Here is a 21,753-nt window from a genome sequence, read left to right on the forward strand (position 1 = left end):
ATGAAATATTGTGGCATACTGTCCTCTATCAATCGAACAGATAAAATGTCTTAGCACTACACCATCATAATGGCTATGCAGGATATTTATGTTGCAACATGTATATAAGAGGGTTTGGCAATGACAACACAGATGCCGTACATCAAACAATAGCTAGTGATAAACACGGAGGATGTTTATATATATATATATATATATATATATATATATATATATATATATATATATATATATATATATATATATATATATATATATATATATACATATATTTGTTGAACTAATATTAAAAAAAACTATAGTTTTTAAAACTCAAATCTAATTCTAAACTATATTTTGCTAAAGTTTTGCAGTTGTTTTAGCAGCTACTTTATAAATGCATGTGAGACAAATAAGACAAAATAGCACAACTTGCCTTTTACTTCTGTATCTTGCTGCACGTATCGTCGGAATGTTTGCTTGTAAATTAACCTGATTATATTTATTAAGGAACACTCATCATTTACTGTTTTTAGTGTATGATATGCAAAACGTATCTATGTTACACTTGCCAGCAGTTTTTAAACTTTGTTTTAAAATGTTTACACAAAACCTTTCTATGTCAGTCCAGCAATAACGGATTTAACTCAAAGTGGGATTTGTTATTAGAGCGGTGAAAACAAAAAGAATTTCAAGTAGCTGTTGATCCATTTTTATGTTTTCACCACTAGTCTTTATGACTGTTATGAGAATTATGTGAACGTGTGTTCATCATGTGCGGCACTGGCTGCAGCTCTGGCATCTGACGCTGTCTCCGTGTGTCCTGTATCCCCGTTTGACTGCAGGTCCGTGTCTCTAATCATCCATATGCTTGTAACTGATCTGAATCAAAAACCACGTGCATGCTCTCGCACTGTGGCTTGTTTCAGTCCACTTTGGCAGCAGATGTGTTTTGACTCCAAGGACAATGAGTACCAAAGAGGGTGCCATTGCACTGAAAAGGAGTTGTTTGCACACACAATCAGAAACGCACACATGAACGTATACAGTGGACATACACATGTTGCGAAGCAGTCTGCGCATTCAGCTGTGCTCTTAGCTCACCGTCCCTGCTCAATGACTTCATACCCTGACAATGCCACCATTCATGCAGATGTTGCTTACAAAACCTGGAGTTAGACGCCTATTGTTCGCGCTGCTCCTCCTCACAACAAGACGTGTAGCCAGAGGTGCTTCCCTACTACGGTGTAAGAAAATGAATGGAACACGTAATGGGGTTACCATGTAGGCTAATGGTTTAACTGCTTACAAATGACTTCATATTGAACTAATCTCTCAATCAATCAGCAGGTAGAAAGTAGAAGGAGAAAGCTGGCACATCTGTGGCAGCTTCACAAGTTTCACTTTGCTGGCGTTTGTGAACAAAACACACATGCAACTCTTTGTCGCTTGTTTGCTGTTTGAGGAAAAACTTGATCTTTAAGTCCTGAAACTGTACTGAAACACGAGAGCAGCGAGGCTTGCGTAAAAGACACATAAAAAGCAACATTCGTGCAGCAGAAATACTTTGATTATTGGCCCTCCTGTGTGCAATGAAAAGTGTTTCTTTAAGAGACGCACCACTTTTTTTTCCCCCCTTTTTCAAGTGAAAAGGAGCATATTTAGAGCATGCCAGGAATTATGTCATCCACCAATCCAGTGCCAACTCCGCAGCCGAGCGGCCCACAATGAAAGAACATATAGTATTGTTTACCTCATAAAAATCTCAGCACCTAGCCTGATGCTTAGTGACAAATTTATTGTCCTTAGTAACAATGTAAACAATAGATAATTGGGAGATAACAAATAACACATTTTCATGCACAAGCGCCCGACTGTTTCAGGGCCCCTCTTGTCCGAAATTAGCGAGCAAGTAGGATGTGTGCAGAGCTTTTAACAGAGGCAAAAACAATGCCAACATCCACCACTATGAAAAACTGACATGAGCTGAGTTATGTGCTGTAGTTGGCATTCACGGATATTTGTTCTGCACTGAACTTGATAACGATTTTCGAGGAATTTTCTTGTTGCGGATGAAAAATGCTAGGAAATACTTTTGGCCACATCAATAAAGATATGAGGAAATTTGAGAATAAGAGGAAGGCTTTAGAGTGAAATGCACTGCAGGTGTTCATGGGTGTTGCATGCAACTTGTGCATCTCCCAATATTCTGTGCCTGATCTTATTTGCCACTTGAGGACTGCGCCATCGGTGTGTCTGTATCTATATGATTATGTGTCACTACACATGGAGGATGACACAAAACGACAGCAGATTGTGTGTGAGCGTGAGTCGGAGTGTGTACGTGTGTGTAGCTGTTTGCAAGGCCCTGTGGAGAGCTGGCTCCGGGCGGTGACGTAATGCTTTGGCCGGCCTGCTGTGGAACTTGGCCTCCTCTCTGCTGTGTTTCCTCCGCGCTACGAGGGTCAACTATCCCACAACCTCCAGCGCACAACACGCACCATTCAATTCCCCAGACCACAACAGAGCAGAACTCAACCACACCCGTCACCGTGAGCACCCAGTCCTTCGCAAGAGCAGAGGAAGAAGAAAAAACACTCAGACGAAAACTAATAAAACATTCCACCCTCAGCAACACTCCCGTACAACCAACCAGAGGCATTACGGAAAAACATACATTCCAATTATTCCACCATCAGGCTGTGTTGTACCACTTAAACGACGGCACTTAAGGAGAAAATCGGGGGAACAAAGATGGGCACTGATGCAGATACAGTCTTTGGCCCAGAGAGCACAAACAGAGAGCTCAGAGCGAGATATGAGTCCCCAAGGGGCCACAGCAGTCCTTTGGCTCATTAACTATTTACACCAGAGACAGGCCTCCCTACTGCTCTGGCCCACCACAAAATCAATTAGGCTTCATTAGCCCGGGCTCTGGGCATGCTTTCTCTAGCAGGGGAGGGATAATCCTGCTACCGATGCCTCCAGTTACCACCAAATCTCAAACTGTCCCAAGCACACTCGTACGGGCGCGCTGAACGCACGCACGGAGCAGGACAAAGGAAGCTATGCCAAGTTTTCAGGAAGAATTCTCCCAGTTTCTCGCTTGCACTCACAACATCAATACTATCGCTCTCCTTTCAACTCCCAAGCTCATTCCGCCTGTCTATCTATTTCCTTCATGTCTATCAAAGTCCCACTCAATCCCCTTGTCTGGACTCGCAATGTAAACGTGGAGCAGGAAGAGTGCATCCAGGTCGGTTCCACAGAGGTGTGGGGTTACAGTGCGGAGATTTCCCATTGGCGGAAAGTCAACATGGTTGGGGTAATGCGATTAGGGCCGGATTGAGGACGTCGCAGGGGACACATGGGCCTGATCATGGTTCAGTTATCCGATAGCAAGGCCGTATTTATCGACCTGGCCCGGGCGAGGATATTACAGACATTAGAGACCCCGTCTATGCTTATGAAACCCGTGGTGGAAGATCGCACCCGGATAACACAATTAGTCTCTCACTTTCTGTCCACAATCATGGAATTCCATCAGTTGCATTCAGACATCAGGGAGCGGAATCTCAATTGATCCCCATTTGGTTGCCGAGCCTCAAGTCTGAATAGCCAACTAACCAGAAAGTTGCATGGTTAAGGGGCCTGTAGCCATTTAGTGACTGCATATGTTTATGGGAGGCCTAACAGAGCATTTACAATTCAATTACACAGATAGGAGGGGAGGGGGGGAAAGTAAGATGTGTCTGGATGACAGCCAGAGGAGAGATAAGCCTAATACACTAATATTGTGTTACCCCAGTGTGTTACCATAGGAACAGTTGAAGAGAGATTCAAAAGACTACAAAGACGATCAATCTTGGGAGAGCAGGAGGAAGAGGGAGAATTAAATGCCCTGGGACTGCTCCTGCTCTCCTCTATCAGAGCAATAACTCTTCTAATGACCTCTGCTACCTCCTCTCTCTCTCTCTCTCTCTCTCTCTCTTTCTCTCTCTCTCTCTCTCTCTCTCTCTCTCTCTCTCTCTCTCTCTCTCTCTCTCCAAGATGTTACTGTCCAGTAAACTTAGCTATCTCTGAACCTTTCCAAACACAAAGAGCAGCCAGAGCTTTTCATTATGGTTTGTGATTCTTTTGATATCCAAGTCGTGACACTCTCGTTATTTATTTTGAAAACAAAGGTTGGCAGTTGCTACAGTATTAATCAATTCATATCACCTTGAGTGCAACTCTTCAGCCTTTCTCCATTAATCAGGAGTTCAGTGTCAGCCATCATTGTTGCAGCAATGCAAGAACCGAGTGGAAGGTTTCTTCGCATGAAACCTTTTCCTCTGCCACTCTTCCTCAGTATTTCTAAAAACTTTCAAAACTCATTTCTTTTTGGTTTTTGCTCCTCGCTCAGCTCAGTCTCATTCCCACTGCTTTAACTGCCAGCTTTGTGAAGGATGAGGTCATTTGATTTTTTTCCCCGCTGTGTTAAACTAGTGCTAACAAGTTGCAGGACCTACAGAACATGTTCTGTACATTAAGATATACATCAGGCAGTCGGTGGGCAGCCGAGCCACAACCACATAAAGGGCCCATTATTCCAGCCAGAGTCTCCAGTGTTGCACTGGCAGGTTCAGACACAGCTTTGATTACACACCAAATGATGAAATCCACACAGGCCTAAGAGTGCAGCTTTGCTGGCACAGCGCAGTGGAAAAGAAAGTTGCAACACTTTGAGCTTGCGCGTGTGCATTTGTGTACGTGCGTGCACGAATGTGTACGTCTCCATGCGAGCGCTTGGATATACTCACCAATTTGGCCTCTGAGTGCATGGAGGGAATGTGAGCGGAGGAGCAGGAGTTGCTGTGGGCCGGGCTCTGCATGCCCATCATGTTGGAGCCCATGGACATTTGTCTCTCCATCTGAGGATCACAGCGACACGACAGTCAAGAATAAGCACATCGTTCCGACAAGAATCCCCATCCAATCGCTTCTTTAAAAGTTTCTAGTAGTTAATGTGTGAGACTCATCCTCAAACCCAGCAGACTGAGGTGGTGGGGTGGGGCGTGAGATGAGAGAACATGAGAGCCTGATTTCACATGACAGGCTGCCCTATGCACAGCTCTGTGTGATGATAACTGGAGCTGACCCAAAACAGGAAGCCAGCACGAAGGGACTTAACACAGGAAGCCAGTGCAATGAGGGTGTGTGCATTTCTGATAATAGTGCAGTGAGCGTCTTTCAGAGTCGCACATCAAACCTCAGTCAACGCAGCCGGATGCTGGACAAGTGAATGAAAGCTGAATTAGTTGCAGATATCATCTGAACCTGGTTTTCATGTGTGTTGTGTGGTCGCTGCCTGGGCCCGACTGACCCTGGTCAGTGTGGTCATGTGTCACAGCTGAGACCTGAATGTGAGGAAATCAGCTGGATAAGCTGACAGGGGTGAGAGGTCACCTGCACCGGGTGATAATGTGAGTAGTGTTTGCAGTGTGGTGTACGCAGGAAAGAAGAAACCTTTGTTTGAGTGTCTCCATGCCTGTGTGCGTGCGTCTGTGTGTGTCTGTGTGTGTGTGAGTGTGTGTGTGTGTGTGTGTGCGCACATGTGTGAACTGCGCTGGCCTCCCAGCTGCTGAACTCTGGGTGGTGCGGTGCCGTCCATGGGGAATGGCCCCTCTGCAGCCCCTCTTTCTCTGGCCCCCCTCCCTGGTCCACGGAGACTCGGGCCGAGAACCTGACACACAGTCTTAATTGCAGTAAGTGTGTTTTGTGTAAAAATATCACCCAAACCTGCACCCCTTTCCTGAACCGTCAATCTTCCCCAAAATCGCTTAGCTCTTAATTTAATAAACATGGGAGGGACTTTTCCTCGCCATAAACATAGGCTGTCTTATGTTACAATGAGAACATATGTTAAATCATTACAAGCCTGATAGGAGGAGCCTTCTCTGCTGTTATCATTTCCAGCAAGGGTCTTCTAAATCTTTTCAACTTAATCGTGATGCAGTTTATCGTCGAACCCACAGGAAGCGTCGTCCATTTCCACAGAAGACTACTTTGTTCGTATACCGTGGTAAGTCATTTTAATGGTGATAGAAAACATCCAGGACTGCGAACCTGCGTAGTTTATACGCAGTCGGAAAGTAAAGCAGGCTGTCATCACACGAGTGAGTGATTTTGCTTCTCTCCATGTGTGAGTGCGCTCGTAAGTGAATGTGCTCTGTAATCCGTTGTTGTACTCACAGGCATCAACACGGCGGAGGAGCCAGGCATGGTTGGGTCTGGCAGGGTTCCAGGCATGGAGGCTGGCAGAGGCTGTCTCTGTCTGTTCCGTAGGTGCAGTAGTGAGGACAGAGAGCCGGGGACAGGCCTGAAAGCGCACACAAACACACACGCGTGCCAAAAATTACATGTTTTGCACTGTCGTCAATAACTGAAGTTTTGCTTGGACAAATACCAGCATAAAACCAAATATCAGGACGAAGAAAACCAAGAAACAACCTTTAAAATGAACCTGTTCCTGAAATAAAACTTCTCTGACAATCTGAAGAAAAACAACAGTATAGCATCAGCAAAGGCAGATGAATGCCTTCACATTATCCCAGATCACAGTGGATTCGTAAATAAAGGTGATTTATAGTACATTCTGTTGAAATTAAATATTAAATCTCATTGATCCAGAGATTACAGTCAGTGCCTTCTTTATTCACTTGGACATGGAATTGTGAAAGCTACACTTCGACAACTTAATTTCTATAAACCATGTTTCCCAAACAACTTACTGATCATAGATGTAGGAGGCGATTTTCCTGCATTTTCCTTCTTATCGACAGAGATTCTCTTTCAGAGGCCAAAACATTTTACATTGAGACAGCAAGCTGCACAGCCGAGCTGTTTCCAGCAGATATGAGAGGCTATTTTCAGCTGCAGATGAGGCGTCGAGGGGTGCAACTGTGTTGCTCACTGATGTGTTTTTAAATAGATTTCAATGAAAACCGTGGTCTATGACACAATGGAATGAGTTATAACAGGCTTAACAATTGATAAAAGAGACAATGGCACCAAACTGAAAAAAACCAAAAGTGCCACAAACATTGATAATCTGCCTTAAAAGAGTTTAGAGGGAAGTGACGGTTTCAACACACCCAAACACTACTCAGTTTAAAACGCAGCAGATGATGCCAAAAAGGAGTTTCCCGGTAATCATTTTCTGTTGCAAGGAAAGCGTATTTTTTTCACAATCACATAACAAATGTCCATGCCGCTGTCGAGCGGAGGAGAGGCTCTCAAGCAAAACACTGAAATGAACTCCTGTAAATCTTCAATGTGAGTCGGTTAAATAAAACTTGTCTTACATCATAACACAAATTTAGCAGAATTGCTAATCTGTCATTTCAAATCATCCAACACAACTCGTTTTGTTTACAGTTTCTTTAAACCTCTGTGGCCACAAACTCAGCACAGAAAGAAGTGTGTGTGTTTGTGTGTGTGTGTGTGTGTGTGTGGGGGGGGGGGGGGGGGGGGGGGGGGGGGGGTGCACTTTAAGGAGTTCGGGCATCTGGGGAGTTTTTGGATGCACTCTACAAAACCATATGTTATGAAGTACAATGGATGAATAATGATCCTGGCGACGAATGAATAATATTTGTCACAATAACCACATGAGATGTAGATGATGAGGATCACATTTAGAGACGGCTACAGCTTTTTGGGAGCCCTGTGGGGAAAATCTCCTTCAGTGACCGCAGAACGGTGTGGCCCGGCGGGCCTATCCACACTCAGGGCCGCATTGAATAAATCACATGTGGGTCCAGGAAAAGCTTAAACTTTTCACAATACTCCCGTCTCAGTCACTAGCTGGAGGCTGCAGCCATCCAAGACCGCTACGTCTGCACACACTGACATCATTGATGCAACTGCCACCAAATCCCTGCTTGTGAGAACGCCGATTCCCATTTGCAGGGTGCAGCTACGCCCAAACTGTGACTGTTGACTCTCTCCAGCCAGAGGTGAGGAGTACTCAACACTTGTACTCAAGTACAGCACAGCCCAGATCTGGTAACATCGCTGCGTTGGGAATAGAATTCATTATTGCAAATATTAAATCAAATCAAATCAACCTTTATTTATAAAGCACCTTTCATACAATAAAAGCGACGCAAAGTTCTTAACAGCATTTAAAAGAAGATAACATTACATTATAATAATTAATGAACGATCTCTCGAACCTGTTTTAAAGAAGGAACCAGTGACACTACTGAAATACTCATTTTTGAGCAAAATGTCGCAAATTTTATGTAAAAGTAATTTGTCACTTCCACTGACTGCAACCCTTAAACAACAGCATTCACGACATAATTCTTCAATAATCTTCGCCAGAAAAATCAATAATTCTCCAGTTATCAGCATCATCGGGACGAGCGCTGCCACTCACGGGTCAATAAAGCTCCATTTCCTTCAGCATTTAGGAATTAGGGCAAACAAGACCCATTTTGGCTTTCTGTGTTCAACGGGTTAATGTGATCAACTGACCACATCATAGCCTGGATTACCATAATAGTGAGCAGTGAAGGAGTGATGGTCAAATGAAGGGCTGTACCAGAGCAAACGCTCCACCACCTGAATAAATACCTATATTTTCCCAGACCTAAATATGTGCATTTACGCTCCAGACATTTTAGATTGCTCCGCATACACACAGGACTATTACCGTCCTGACTGCATGTCATGCCTGTCTAACATCCCAATTTATCACAATCACACTCGTTTAGCAGCACGTATGACATCTGAGCAACACGGCGAATCCAAACATTTCCACATGGGAAAAAATGAAACAAGACAGGTCACATGAGGAAAGGCCTTCTCCCTGCCCCACCACAGTCCACACACTTCAGAGACCTCTGCTCAATATCGTATCTAATGATCTTAACTTTATAATTGATCCACGAGGCCAGGACGTGGGATTCTTGCTTCCTAGAGAATAAAGGCTCCTTTGAAGACGGCACAGGTTGTGCGTCTGCACCTGTCTGTCAGAAATGTGAACAGGACCACTGCTCACAGCAAAAAAACACAACCTGCTTGTCCAGCGTGAGGAAAAACAACACAAACATCTGACAGCACTTCCTCTGGGGATTAACGCAGCTTTCTGCTGACTGGGCTAATAACTAAAAGCAGTTCAGACTGAATGCATGCACGCATGCCAAAAAAAAACAAAAAAAAAACTGCTGGGGTTCATGGGAGTTTACAATGAACATATTTATTTTTTTTAAAAAAGAACAAATAATCCAAAACCATGTCATGACATGAACATAAAATACGTATACGTGTTTGATATCATAAGAGTTTGGAGATATTTGGCACCACTTATGGAAAACAATTTATCTCCTATTTCTTTATACAGAAAGCTGTCTGGTTCCAGACTCTCTCTGTTTCTTATAAAATCAGAACATGTCACAATGGGAGTTTGGCGCTTTTTGTCCTCTCTCGTCTAACATTTTATAGGCCAAATTAGTTTCTCTTTTTTTCCCCCCATCCTGATAAAACCCATGTGGTCTTAAAACTAACTTGTACATTTAAATTATGCAGTGATGAACAACATGTACATAATGTTACTTACTGGTATCCATTATGAATAAAATGTCCATTGTGGGATCAGAATGTTTATTGATTTTGACTCTCATAGCTGCTCTGTTTACATCTGCGTTCACAAGACATATACAGCGTGGCGTGCTCAAAGTGTTTCTGCGTGGAGAAGGAGAGAAAAAAATGTGCAGAGTGTGAATCTTCATTAGACAGTGTGTGGACATGTGCTTGTGCGTGTATGCAAGTGAATAATGACAGGTTGTGGCTCCACTGAGGGGATTGATAATAGCCTGGGCTGCGGGCCCCGGGGGACAGCAGGTAGACACTCTGCAGTCCTGACCCTGCACTCTCACATTACTGAGTGCCTTGCTTTCAGCTTTCCTCCACAATCCCCGCCCAAGAACCACCAACGCACCCACCCACCCACCCACCTCCACCCGGCCATGACATCATGAGGAGATCTCCTCCCTCCCAAAATCCCTCTTTAACTTTTTTTTTTTTTAATTCATGCTTTTCTGTCATGTTCCACATGCTGTTTCTGTTTCTTTCTCCTTTTTTTTTTTCTTCTTGCGCCGATGAAGCAGGGCTAACAATTGTTCATTGTTCATTTTATCCCCTCTATAACTCTCGTTTGGACCCCTCAGGGTGCCCACACCTCAACTCAAGCCTCTCTGGACTTACCTGCTCTAACCTACAAATCCTTGAGTCTGCACACACACACGAGGCTTTACCGCCCCGATCCCCCTCAGTCCCAACTCCAGCTCAAGTACTGAGGACTTAAAGCACAAGGGGCTTGGCTGACGTCCAAGAAAAGAGAGAGGGAGAGAGAGAGAGGGGGAGAGAGAGAGAGAGAGAGAGAGAGAGAGAGAGCGAGGGAGAGAGGCACAGTCAGTCCACTGACTCATATCCTTCCCTTTCTGACTCTGCTCCAGAAATGATGTAATGCTCTTGGCTTTTCGCCCTCCCCCCACCCTGTGCCTGCCTACCCCCAGATTTCGTCCCTCCCTCTTCTCGTCCTCTCACTTTTCCCTCTCTTTCCCTCCTCAACTCCTTCCAACATCGCTGCTCTCACTCCTCGCCGGGTGAAGTCACTGTGAGCTCTGGGTAGACACAGCAGCTAAAAACTTTCGAACGTAACCAAAACAGCCCAGGGCCAAGTTCCAGACATTTGGGAGATGGTGGTGCAGTCGCCATGGGAACGGAGGTAAACACAGGGAGAAACAAGGGCCTCAAACAGCTTGCAGCTGCCTGGCTCTCTGAGTAAACACTACACAGGACCTGCCCCTGATTTACTGCCTTTAATCACTGGTGGGAGGAGAGTGCCATGGGGTTTGGACTGAGGAAATAATACGAATCTGATCAAATAAATCAGCAGTAATGGGTTACGACACGGGCTGACTTTTATTAGCGGGCTAGAGAGGGGATGGATGCTGGGAGGGTGCTTCAGCGGAATGGATCTGGGATGGGGTGTCCTCACATCAGGGTGCCTGGAGCTGAGTAAAGCCATGCCAAAGCACAGCTGAGGAATGGTGCCGAACGATCCTCTGGAGCAAATTAGCAAGAGCGTCGTGGTATTTATTCACCAAATATGATGCTGCTTTGATTCACGAGACGCCGCTGGCCGAAGACCGCAGCGGTGGCTTGTCCATCACTTACCAGGAAAGCATGTCGATGCAGTCACATCAGCAGCGGATCAGAAAACGCTCTTCAGAAACAACTGTGTCATCTTGTTCTGAGCCTACCTGGCATCTATCAGCAGCACATGACTGCTGCTGTAACATTTGGCTTATGCCACGTCTTTCACTTTCAATGACACTTCATCCTCCTCCGTTTTTAATCTACTAAAAACCTGACTATTTATTAGCATGTTTGACCCTCTCCTCCTCGGCCAGCTTCTCCTTCCATCCCGTCCTGCGGGTTTCATCCTCTCCCGTCAGCCTCTCATTCAACTTTCCATCCTCGCTTTCCCTTCATAATCTCAGCACATTTTTCCCACACCTTCATTCTTCTGATGCCATTGGTCCACGCTTCCATCCAAACATGATCTATCTTTTCCTCTCCTTGCACAGACACGTCTTTCATCCTCTCCCCCAGTCCGCCAGCCACCATCCTGGTATAAACGCACGTCCTCCACATTTCTCCTCCTCTCCTCCACCCAATTGATCCTTCATTTCCTCTCCTCCATCTACCTCCTAATACCCTCTTCCTCTCCTCCATCCACCTCTGATCCTATTTTTCCTCTTCTCTGTCCACCTCTGATCCCCCTTTTCCACACTTCCCCAAGTTGTGATCCCTGCGCTCCCCAGAGCTGTGAGGCATGTCCCTGTGTGTGAGTTGCTTGTGCAGGAGCCTGCATGTGTGGTGGCCTCGGGGCAGGGATGACACAGACCCGCTGGAATGAGAGGGAACAGAGTCTGGGCGTTCCTCTACAAATGCACTATTAAACCCACTGCAGTACACAATGAGCTCATCTTAATTCAGCTCAGATGTACATCCTGGTTTCTTCCTTTCTTTTTCACTCTTCGGTGTTTTAATTGATTGCAGCATGCACCTTTTGTTTTTCTGTGTCTTTGTTTACTTCTGTCTACCTACTGCTTCTCTATTCCCCGACAATTTAAAAACCAATTGTCAACACACGCTCAACTGTGCAGAAGAACTTTTATCAAGCTGGAACATGCGGGCATTTTCCTGGAGGTCCCACATTATGGCACGCAGGACACGCCTCCCTCCTTATCTCAACTCTGTGAATGCAATGTAATCACAAACAATAATAACAGATGTTTTGTTTCAATTGTGACATTCACAAGGTCAAATTTTGTTCATAGTATGCCCACAATGCGCTTTCAAGGTCAGCGTTTGCACTGGTACAATGAACATACTATATTTTTAAGGCTGCACAATGATGTAGTGATTAGCACTCTCAGCTCATAATGACATTATCCCTGGTTGAGTCCAGGTTGGGTTTGTGGGTGGAGTCTGCATGTTTTCCCTGTGCACGTATGGATTCTTTTTTCCAGGATCTCTGGTTTTCCTCTCCAAAAACATGCATTTGAGGCTAAGTTCTATATCTACATTACCCCATGATTTGCCCTGTGATGGACCACCAAGCTATCCAGGGTTAATTCAGTCAGTATAGGTAAAACAGTATTTGTATTGAATAGAAACATTTGCGAACCGTGCTTAGAGCCTCAACAAATGTTGAGCTGGACAATATTATTTTCTTCTAATAAACAGCACACACCCGTATTTATATGTGAATTCCACCAATCAGACTCAGCGGTGGCAGATGTGGTCGTAAATAACATTTTTGTTCGAAAGCCTCATTCAAGTTGCTGTGAAATCAGATTAAAAGCACAAACGCAAACATAAAAATGGAACGTAGACCTACTTTGTTTTCGTCAACATGGATTGATTTCCGTTTGAGCAGCCTTGCACCTACGGACAACGTCTGCATGAACCTGTTTGTTTTTAACTTACATTGAATTTACAAGACATGAGCAAACTTGTTTTACAACTTACGAGGGGGGACCCAAAAGAAACCGGACTCTGTTTATAACTTTTTATTTTTTTATTTTCACATTTAATCAAAACTGTCACCTTCAAAATACTCCCCTTCGGCTTGAATACAGCGCTGCAGCCGGGATTTCCATTGCTCGAAACAGTCTGCAAACTCGTGCATAATGATCGCTTTAAGAGCGTCCTTCGATTTTTTTCTGCACCTCTTCCACGTCCTCAAATGTCCGCCCCTTCAGTGCCTTTTTCATTCTTGGGAAGAGAAAAAATTGCACGGGGCTAAATCGGGGGAATATGGCGGATGGGGCAGCAGGGCCTTGCCGTTTCTCACCAGGATCTGTTTTACGCGCAGAGCCCTGCGCGCAGGCGCGTTGTCATGATGGAGCCACCAGTCCCGACTCTCCCACAGCGCCGGCCGCTTCAGCCTGACCGCCTCCCGGAGCCGCTGCAGCACTTCGAGGTAAAAGTCCTGGTTGACGGTTTGCCCCGGTGGCACAAACTCGCTGTGGACCATCCCTCTGATGTCAAAAAAGCAGTTCAGCGTGGTCTTAATCGCTGATCTGACCTGACGCGCTTTCTTCGGCCGTGGTGATCCCTGATGGCGCCATTGGGTGGACTGCTGCTTGGTCTCCGGATCATAACCATAGCACCATGTCTCGTCCCCAGTGATGATCTTCTCAAACAGCCCTCCATCGTCCTCCAGCTGCCTTTTCAGCTCTTGGCACATGTCCACGCGAGCCTGTTTCTGCTCTGTGGTTAAGAGGCGCGGGACCATTTTGGCAGCGACCCGCCTCAAGCCCAAATCCTCACGAAGGATCCTCTGGCAGGAGCTCCAGGAGATCCCTGTCAAATGCCCGATCTCATCGATGGTCCTGCGTCGATCTGCCGTGACCACAGCTTCGATTATGCGGACATTTTCCTCTGTGCGGGAGGTGGAGGGTCGGCCGGAGCGAGGCCAGTCTTCAATGGACATCTGACCACTCTTAAAGCGCCCATACCACTCGAAGACCTGTGTTCTCCCCAGAGCCTCATCTTTGTATGCTGTCTGGAACATGGTGAGTGTTTCTGTTGCCGTTTTTCCCAGTAGAAAACAAAATCTGATGCTAGCGCGCTGGTCTTGCGCTGGTCTCGCTGTGATGGGTTCCGCCATTTTCGAATTTTTTGAAGAAGGGGGCGGGACTGTAATAACATAAACACTGCGTGTGAGCTGCCTGTGTGTCTTTGGGAGGTGAAATTTTTCACAGTTATGCTTAAGGCTATGCTATAGCGACATATAATGGCCAAAAGTCTGAAATCATTCTTGGGTTTTTTTAATAACCACAGTCCGGTGACTTTTGGGTCCCCCCTCGTAAACGGTTCGCAAGCCATCTACATGAGTATGAATTGCAAAAAAAAATCTTATAACAAAATCATGGAAGCTTACAGTGCAGATGTATCTATGTCACCTGGTACTTATGGTGTTACAGAGGTGTTTTCATGAAAAACTAAATTAACTAAATACACAAAGTGCCTGGAAGTCCAGCATGAGGAAAGTGGAATGTAGCATATCAATTTGCATCAGTTTGTTTCAACATCAGCCTCATAGTTAGAAAATGAAACCAAATCTGGTAAGCTTATCAATCATTAATTATGAAACAGAACAAAGGAAAGATTACATGCGTTCTAACAAAAAGAAAAAGATCATCTGCAAAATGTTACACAGCACTCTCTAAAAATCAATCAACAACAAAGGTCCTCACAGAAACACAATCAGCTCACACCTGCATCTGTATCACCAGACACTTTGCAGGAAACGCTGCTTTTCACAAGGCAAAAACATCCACAGCTATTTGTGCTACTTCCCTTAACAGTCAAAGACCAGAACCACAAGAGGCCGCGGGGGCCCTGAGGTGTGAACTTAAAGTGCATTTAAAGCAGGAAACAAAACCAAAAATTTACTTCCTTCAAAGATCTGCACAATGATAAAAACAGCCACATGTAAAAGACGCATGCTGCACGTCCAGGATGGTAAAGCATCAACGATATATCTATTTAAAGCTCAATAAACCTGAAAAATGGTTTCAGTTACTCGCTGCATACACAAAATGAACTGCAAATGGATATATGGAGGACTGCTTTAAGTAAGATAAAGTGTGATGTGACATTTGTCCAAGAACAGAGGGACATAATTTCTGTTTCTGAAGTGGACCATAAAGTCCAGGAAAATCTGACAACAGCTGTCTTGGTTAAGTGATCAAAAACCAACACTGACATCAACCGCCTGTGGTTTTGAGGACTGCACCTTTTAGGCCCATAGAGTATTGAACACTTTTATACACAGAAAGTGTAGTAAAAACACCTGTTTTCATACACGGCCAAAACTGAGAGTGGTACTTAAAGGACCACATCATAATAAACTGACTCTCCAACGTTTTACCACATCTGTACTGTAATCACTCTGTACTTAACCCAGCTGCATTCAGCTCAATCTAACTATGTAATGGAAACAATTGACTGAATTCTACTAACGAGCCACAATACGAGACTGTCAATTCTAATATATTACGCACACACCCATCTCTCTTCAGCTCACTTACAGGACGAAAAAAAGTTGATTTTTCCACAAAATGTTGCATCTCACATGGTTGACTAGTCATGTCCAATGTGTTTAACTCTGACATAACTCAGCACCAGATGTTTATAATTGGAAAGCAGAGAGCATCCAGCGGTATTGGACATAGCTTCCCTTTGTATGATAATGATAGCCGTGACATTAGGATCTGCTGGCTGTTTCTTATACCTGATTTTAACACTGGTTTGTGTCAGTGCACCTCCCCAAAGATCGTGTTTGAGGAGAGAGAGAGCGAGCGAGAGCAAGCGAGAGAGAGGGCGAGCGAGGTCCTCAGGTTTCACAGCTGCAGGCCGAGCTCAGTCCTAAAGTAAATGGACTTGAGGAAAGCCAATCCTAATTGATTCCAAGCCTCAAAGCTCTTTAGTAAACATTGTGGAGCAATGAAAATGACTTGTTATCCTAATTCATTGGATGCTCACGCTGCGCTCTCAATGCAGCCGAGGAACGGATCGAGGAAGCAGATGGAAGTGAGATTAAACTGATTTTGTTTGGTGATTTTGTCTCATTTGGAGACATATTCACCACAGAGCTCCATAAAGGGTGTCAAGATTAGAAGATTTATTCGCCCGCAGTGATCACATATACAAACTGTACCAATCCCGACCAGGATAACTGGTTTTTAAGTGTCTCTTTGATTATTATGATTGAAATTAGAGACAAACATTTCCACAGCAAGAACCCGTGCTTCTAGTTTTACGTGATAGTCTCATGTTCGCAAACACATTGGAAATCAAGCACAATGAAGATTATTTTAGCGACCTGACAAGATAAGAAGGCAGTTAGAACACATGTCGCAATAAGGAGCCACTGCTGTGACCTCCAGTAGCCTCCCGCTCAGGTCAGATCCAGCCTGTGAAGTGTTCAACACGTTCTCTGTGTAGGAAGTTCCTGTGGAGAGACCCTGCGCTCGGAGACTCTGCTAGGCTCTAATGGCTTCCTGTGGAAGCACTGCGTTTCAGTGGAGGGGTTTCCTCAGCCCGCCTTCCTGCTGATATGAACATTTCCCCATCAGTTTTCTCTCGTGAGAATCCACTCATGCTACTGATGTCAGGTTTCCCCAGTCCTGAGCTGTGACACACACCTCTGCACCTCGAAGCAGACACAACGCCGCTCAGAGCATACGTCTAATTAAGACTGATGGACAACATAAGCTCGATTGTCATTTTTGGCAGCCGATCGCCGTCACACTGCACAGCAGCTCTGGATTTCACGTGACGTGATTTTACAACACCGCCACTCTCTTGACGAGTCATTGAAGGCTTTGTGATCATAAAGGGTTGTGAAGTGAAGCAGTGAGCCAGCGCTTTCGTCAGGCATGGAGTTTACAGTGACAGGTAAACTTAGGTGAAGCGGGCTCAGCAAAGTCTCCGTTACTGGCAGTGATTGCAGCTCCTCCAAGGGGATGAAATTCCACCCCCGTCCTCGACAAAGAGCCTGACGGGACGTCAGTCAGGCTTAGTGATGGGCCTCCCATCCAATATTCACCAGCTCTTCGAGCTGTAAATCTACACAGGACAAGCTCAGCGGAGTGGCTGGCCTAACACTGAGCCATCTCGATGTCTAACCAGCTCGCCACAGGCCTGGTTTACAGTAACAAAGCCTTGGCACAGGTTTGAGGTTAAGGCACGGAGGAAGCATTGAGGTCAAGAGAATGTCTGCATAAAGGTTCATGAAAATACATTTATGTTGATGTACAGCAAAGAAATATGGGCATATCGAGGTTGGAAAGAGAAGAGTGACACAAAGAACTGACAGCAGCAAAGCAGCTGACAGATGTTAAAGAATCAATGCCTCATATAGTCTCATCACATATAATTTCCAAATGTGGCTCATAAACACAGTGTCATTGTGGCTGCTATGAAAACAATATTTGAAACTATGAACAAACGGATCCATGCAACACTGAAGGAAATGAGAAAGGAGAACACTACACAGATTGGTATTCAATTATTGTCTCTTTCTGCAAAAGTGTCAGAGAATCTAAGCCTGGAGGTGTCTGACATTCCCCTAGTGTGAAAAGAACTATTTTAGAAGATGAAATGTTAAACCGCTGTAAAGGCCGTCACGACAGTGACTTCATCTTGTCCTCTGGGACCCTCATCTGCATGCTCCGCTACGGGACAATACTGAATGAACAGCAAAACATGGACCGCCAGGCCTCCACACACTGCTCCAAATGTAACAGAACACTGACATTACCTCAGAGACTACTGAGAGATGACAGCCGACACAAACACAAAGGGCCGGGCTGAGCTTGAGGCTGTCACCATAACAGGGGCACACTTGAGGTGAGCGGACACACTCTGTCCACCGCACTCATTGCAGCAGTTCCATCACAACCAAAGAGAAGCTTCCATGGAAGGGTTAAAATAAAAAAAAAAAAAAAACTATCCCACCACTGTCCAGTACGAATCAGATGCAGTGTATGACGATGTTTCATCTTGGTTTCCCACTCACCCAATCTGTCTGTTGGTGGATGGAGCCTGAGTGATGACGGAGCTGGACTGAGGCGAGGGCAGGGCCTGCTGGATCACTATGCTGGTATCATGGTTTCCCATGCGTGAGTGGGTCTGCTGGTGCTGGGCTTGGCCTCCTTGGCCATGCAATGCAATGTTCTGCACCGAGGAAGATAGAAGAAGAGCAATCAGAGCATATAAGGTTACTGAATATGTTTTGAGTGCGACATTCCCTCTAGCAGTTTTTTTTTTGTTTTTTTTTTGAGTGTGTTTTTTGTTTTGCTTTTTTCAGCTCAAGCATTGCAATTGTGTGGCCTTGGGCTGAAAATGCTGAGCTTTAGCAGCTGATGAACTATGTAAACAATGTACAGGCTTTTTTGTGTCGCTTTAGGGGAAACAATCATGTTTTTTAAAAATGTATCCAGCAGGATACACTTATGGATATACAACTGAACTGATACCGAACCTAATGCACAAAAGAAGGTAAAAACCATGAGTTAAGTTGTTTGCATCAAGTCAAAAAGATAGGTACCTTTACAATAATGAAGAAGCAAAGAATATGTTAATAACAAATACAACCACAGCAAGGCCTCTCTTTATTCTACTAAAGCTTAAAATATTCCTAATACATGAAAATATGAATATTTTATATTCATGCCGGGTGACTGCTGTCAATTCTTATCGCTCCTCATTGTATTTCACACTCCAGGAGCTTTGCTCTGACTTGCCTCCTGCTGACTTAGCAGAGCCTCCCATCATAAACCGCACCGGCTGGGCAGGCGAGACACGGCTGACCTGAGCACAGACGAGCTGCAGAGCCAAACCGCCCAGACATCAGCTTAGCTACAGCATGCACTGCACATCTTCCCAGACATTAGATAAGCAGTCTGTCTTGTGGTGATTTGACGAGTACCCATGCATCAGGTGAAGGTGCCCAGGGGCAGATCTATAATGCATAAATGATCACGTCCTTTGTCAAATGTCAGAGCTCGGTGACTCCGCTCGCATTCGAGACAAACAGGCCGAGGCTTTCATTGCTGCCAACGAGTTGTCTCGGGGGGGGGGGGGGGGGTCTCTGTCTATATTTCTGGCGTGAAACAGGACTCGCTCGCGAAGAGATGGCTGTGGAGCTGTTTGAAGTTACAGGTGGAAAACCTGATCTCCGCTCTCCTCACCTGCGGTGGGTGACAAACCTCCACCTGCTCGTCTGTCTGTCACTGCTGACATGACAGAAGAGCACCGTGGTGCGCCGCGTCTGGGGTGCAAATGCAACACATGAGCGTACTTTGAAAGGAAAGAAGAAAATATGCCCAAAATATCTGAGGTGTACAAGCACTTGTGGCTATCAGCCTTTTGACAAGAGAGCAGAGTGTGTCTGTGTGAGGCCTGCCTGTTTGAAAGCTATTAAAAGAGCCTTATCATCTCACCGTGCGAGCAGCTCTTAGTGACATGACTGATGATCGCACCAGATCATCACTACACCTAACTTCTGCGGTCGGCTGTGGGTTTGTTTTCTTCTGAGTATTTCTTTCTTTTTTTTTCTTTTTTTTTTATCTGGGGCTTTGTTCTCTGCTCCGTTGTACCTGTTTACTGTCCTCTTCTTCTTGGGCTTTGCAGAACTCCTGTTCAATGGAGCAGTCCAGCTCGCTAAACAATCCCACCTCCTCGCAGTTCTTCAAGAATCGTGTCGGCGTGGGTGTCTGGTCTGAAAATGAAACAGCCAGTATTGATTATTCCTGGATTATTATATTATGTTATATTATGAAAGTATAAGTAGAGTGACATGCAAATATGATGTTGGATTAATTTCTTTTAATGTTAATGTAACACGTTTCAGTGTGTGTGTGTGTGCGAGTGTGTGTGATGTCTAATTCGGTGCTAGACTAGCAACCTGTCCAACATGTCCCCTGCCATTTGCTCAGTGTGAGTTTGGACAGGTTCCAGTCGAATGGACCCAAAAGTGGATGAAGCCAATAAAGGAGATACTATATGCATGTGGACACCATCATTCACAAATGCTGAAATGTGTGACGCCACAATGACAATATACCATGCACACACAGCAACAAATACATCTGAAATGTTTGAAATTACACTGAACTCTGCAGATTAGACATTTTACTGTTTACGTTTGCAGTTTGAGATTAATCTCTCATCCCCATTGATTCCTGCACAAAGTCAAATTGCTTTTCTATCATCTCCTGTCATCTGCGTCACGCTGGTGCAGACCTGAAGCGAGCGAATGGAGAACCACCTCAGGAATAACAAAATGTTCACTGCCGTATTGTGTTTTTCAGGGAGGCATTACTTCCATTTACTTAGCGAGCGAGAGATACCGACCCTGACAGCCCCATTTCAGCTGACAAAGTACAGATCCCACCTACCAAGAGGGGGTCTCATTTGCGGAGCTCAGTTAAGCTGCGGTATTCAACTTGACGTGGTGGGGGCTACACAGGGATCAGGTTTCAGACAGTCGAAGGTGATTTTAGGATCTCGATTGTTTCAGAGGCTAAAAGCATACTTCATGGACTGTTTATCCATTCTGGCTAGACTGGGGATTGACTCAAACCTTCATCACGACCTGTATACCCAAAATACACTTTATTCCAAAAACACCCTTTCAAAATTTACAGGCTGCAATGAAATGATTCTTTTTTTTATGTTAGTCTTTCAGCCTTTAGATAAGGATATGAGTCAAAGAAAGGCAAAAACAAGAGTAGGGGGAATTTTGGATCAAGAGTTGTTCTACTAAAAGTCAACAGGTTCTGGTGACCAGACTGGAGCATGGCGCTGCAGTTCACAGTACAACTACTGAATGTTTTATCCTCAGTTCAAGGTCTTTATAAGAGAAGTGGTCAGAGTTGTAAGTCAGACAGCAGGCGATAAAGACACCTGGCCTAGAAAATCTGATCCGGCCTTCCACCGAGTGTAAATAATGAAGAAGACGCAATCTCAGTAGGCTCGGCAAGAGCGGCGATCACTAGACAATGTGAGCAGGGTGGGGAGGGTCACTTCTAGGAATGGAGGACCACGCTTAAAAGTTGGCCTCGAGCTGATATCGCCAACACACACTCTTTGATTTGAGGTTTCTGTGAACTCTAAATAAATAAATGTGGAGCATGTCATCTGTTGATCTGATGCCTCAGCATCCCCGAGACTCTCACTGTATAGAGCGGACAATCAACTGAGCTGATTTTGACCCCTCCCACCAAATAAAATCTGTCTGGAACTACTATAAAACAAATTCCACTTCAAAATGAAGATAACAAACACATGCACAGAAAAAAATAACAGAAATATAGAGGCCCATTTGGGTCATCAGAAATGCATAAATATATATATATATAAAAAAAAAACAAGAACAAGAACAAGTTCGGCAAAGCGATCCATGAAATAAATACAAAATGTAGCATCAAAGCTTAAAATGTGGATAGAAAAAAGTGAAATCTGTCCACATTGTATAAAATTCCATTTGCCTCACCCCAAACTCTCTGTCAGCTTATTTACATGTGTTTTTGTGAAAGCTAAAAGGAGCTCCTACAGGGAGGGCTGAAGTGGTTGCAGACCCTTGGACGAATGACAGCCTTGAATGACAGGAAAAAGCTCAAGGGAAAAGTAATT

At 44.8% G+C, this 21,753-nt stretch overlaps 1 protein-coding gene across 2 annotated transcripts in view; it reads right to left on the minus strand.

Moving 5' to 3' along the window:
- The window catches only part of creb5b (cAMP responsive element binding protein 5b), a 37,386-nt gene that overhangs the window by 9,630 nt on the left and 6,003 nt on the right, over positions 1–21,753 (minus strand). For both annotated transcript variants that reach the window (XM_030102534.1, XM_030102533.1), the window contains exons 4-7: positions 19,716–19,837; positions 18,134–18,291; positions 6,214–6,340; positions 4,782–4,892 (exon numbers count right to left, since the gene is read on the minus strand). In XM_030102534.1, coding sequence (XP_029958394.1) covers positions 4,782–4,892; positions 6,214–6,340; positions 18,134–18,291; positions 19,716–19,837 — 518 coding nt within the window. The remainder of the gene's footprint in view (positions 1–4,781; positions 4,893–6,213; positions 6,341–18,133; positions 18,292–19,715; positions 19,838–21,753) is intronic.

The sequence above is a fragment of the Salarias fasciatus genome, chromosome 11, assembly GCF_902148845.1.
Source record: "Salarias fasciatus chromosome 11, fSalaFa1.1, whole genome shotgun sequence".
Taxonomy (NCBI): Eukaryota; Metazoa; Chordata; class Actinopteri; order Blenniiformes; family Blenniidae; genus Salarias; species Salarias fasciatus.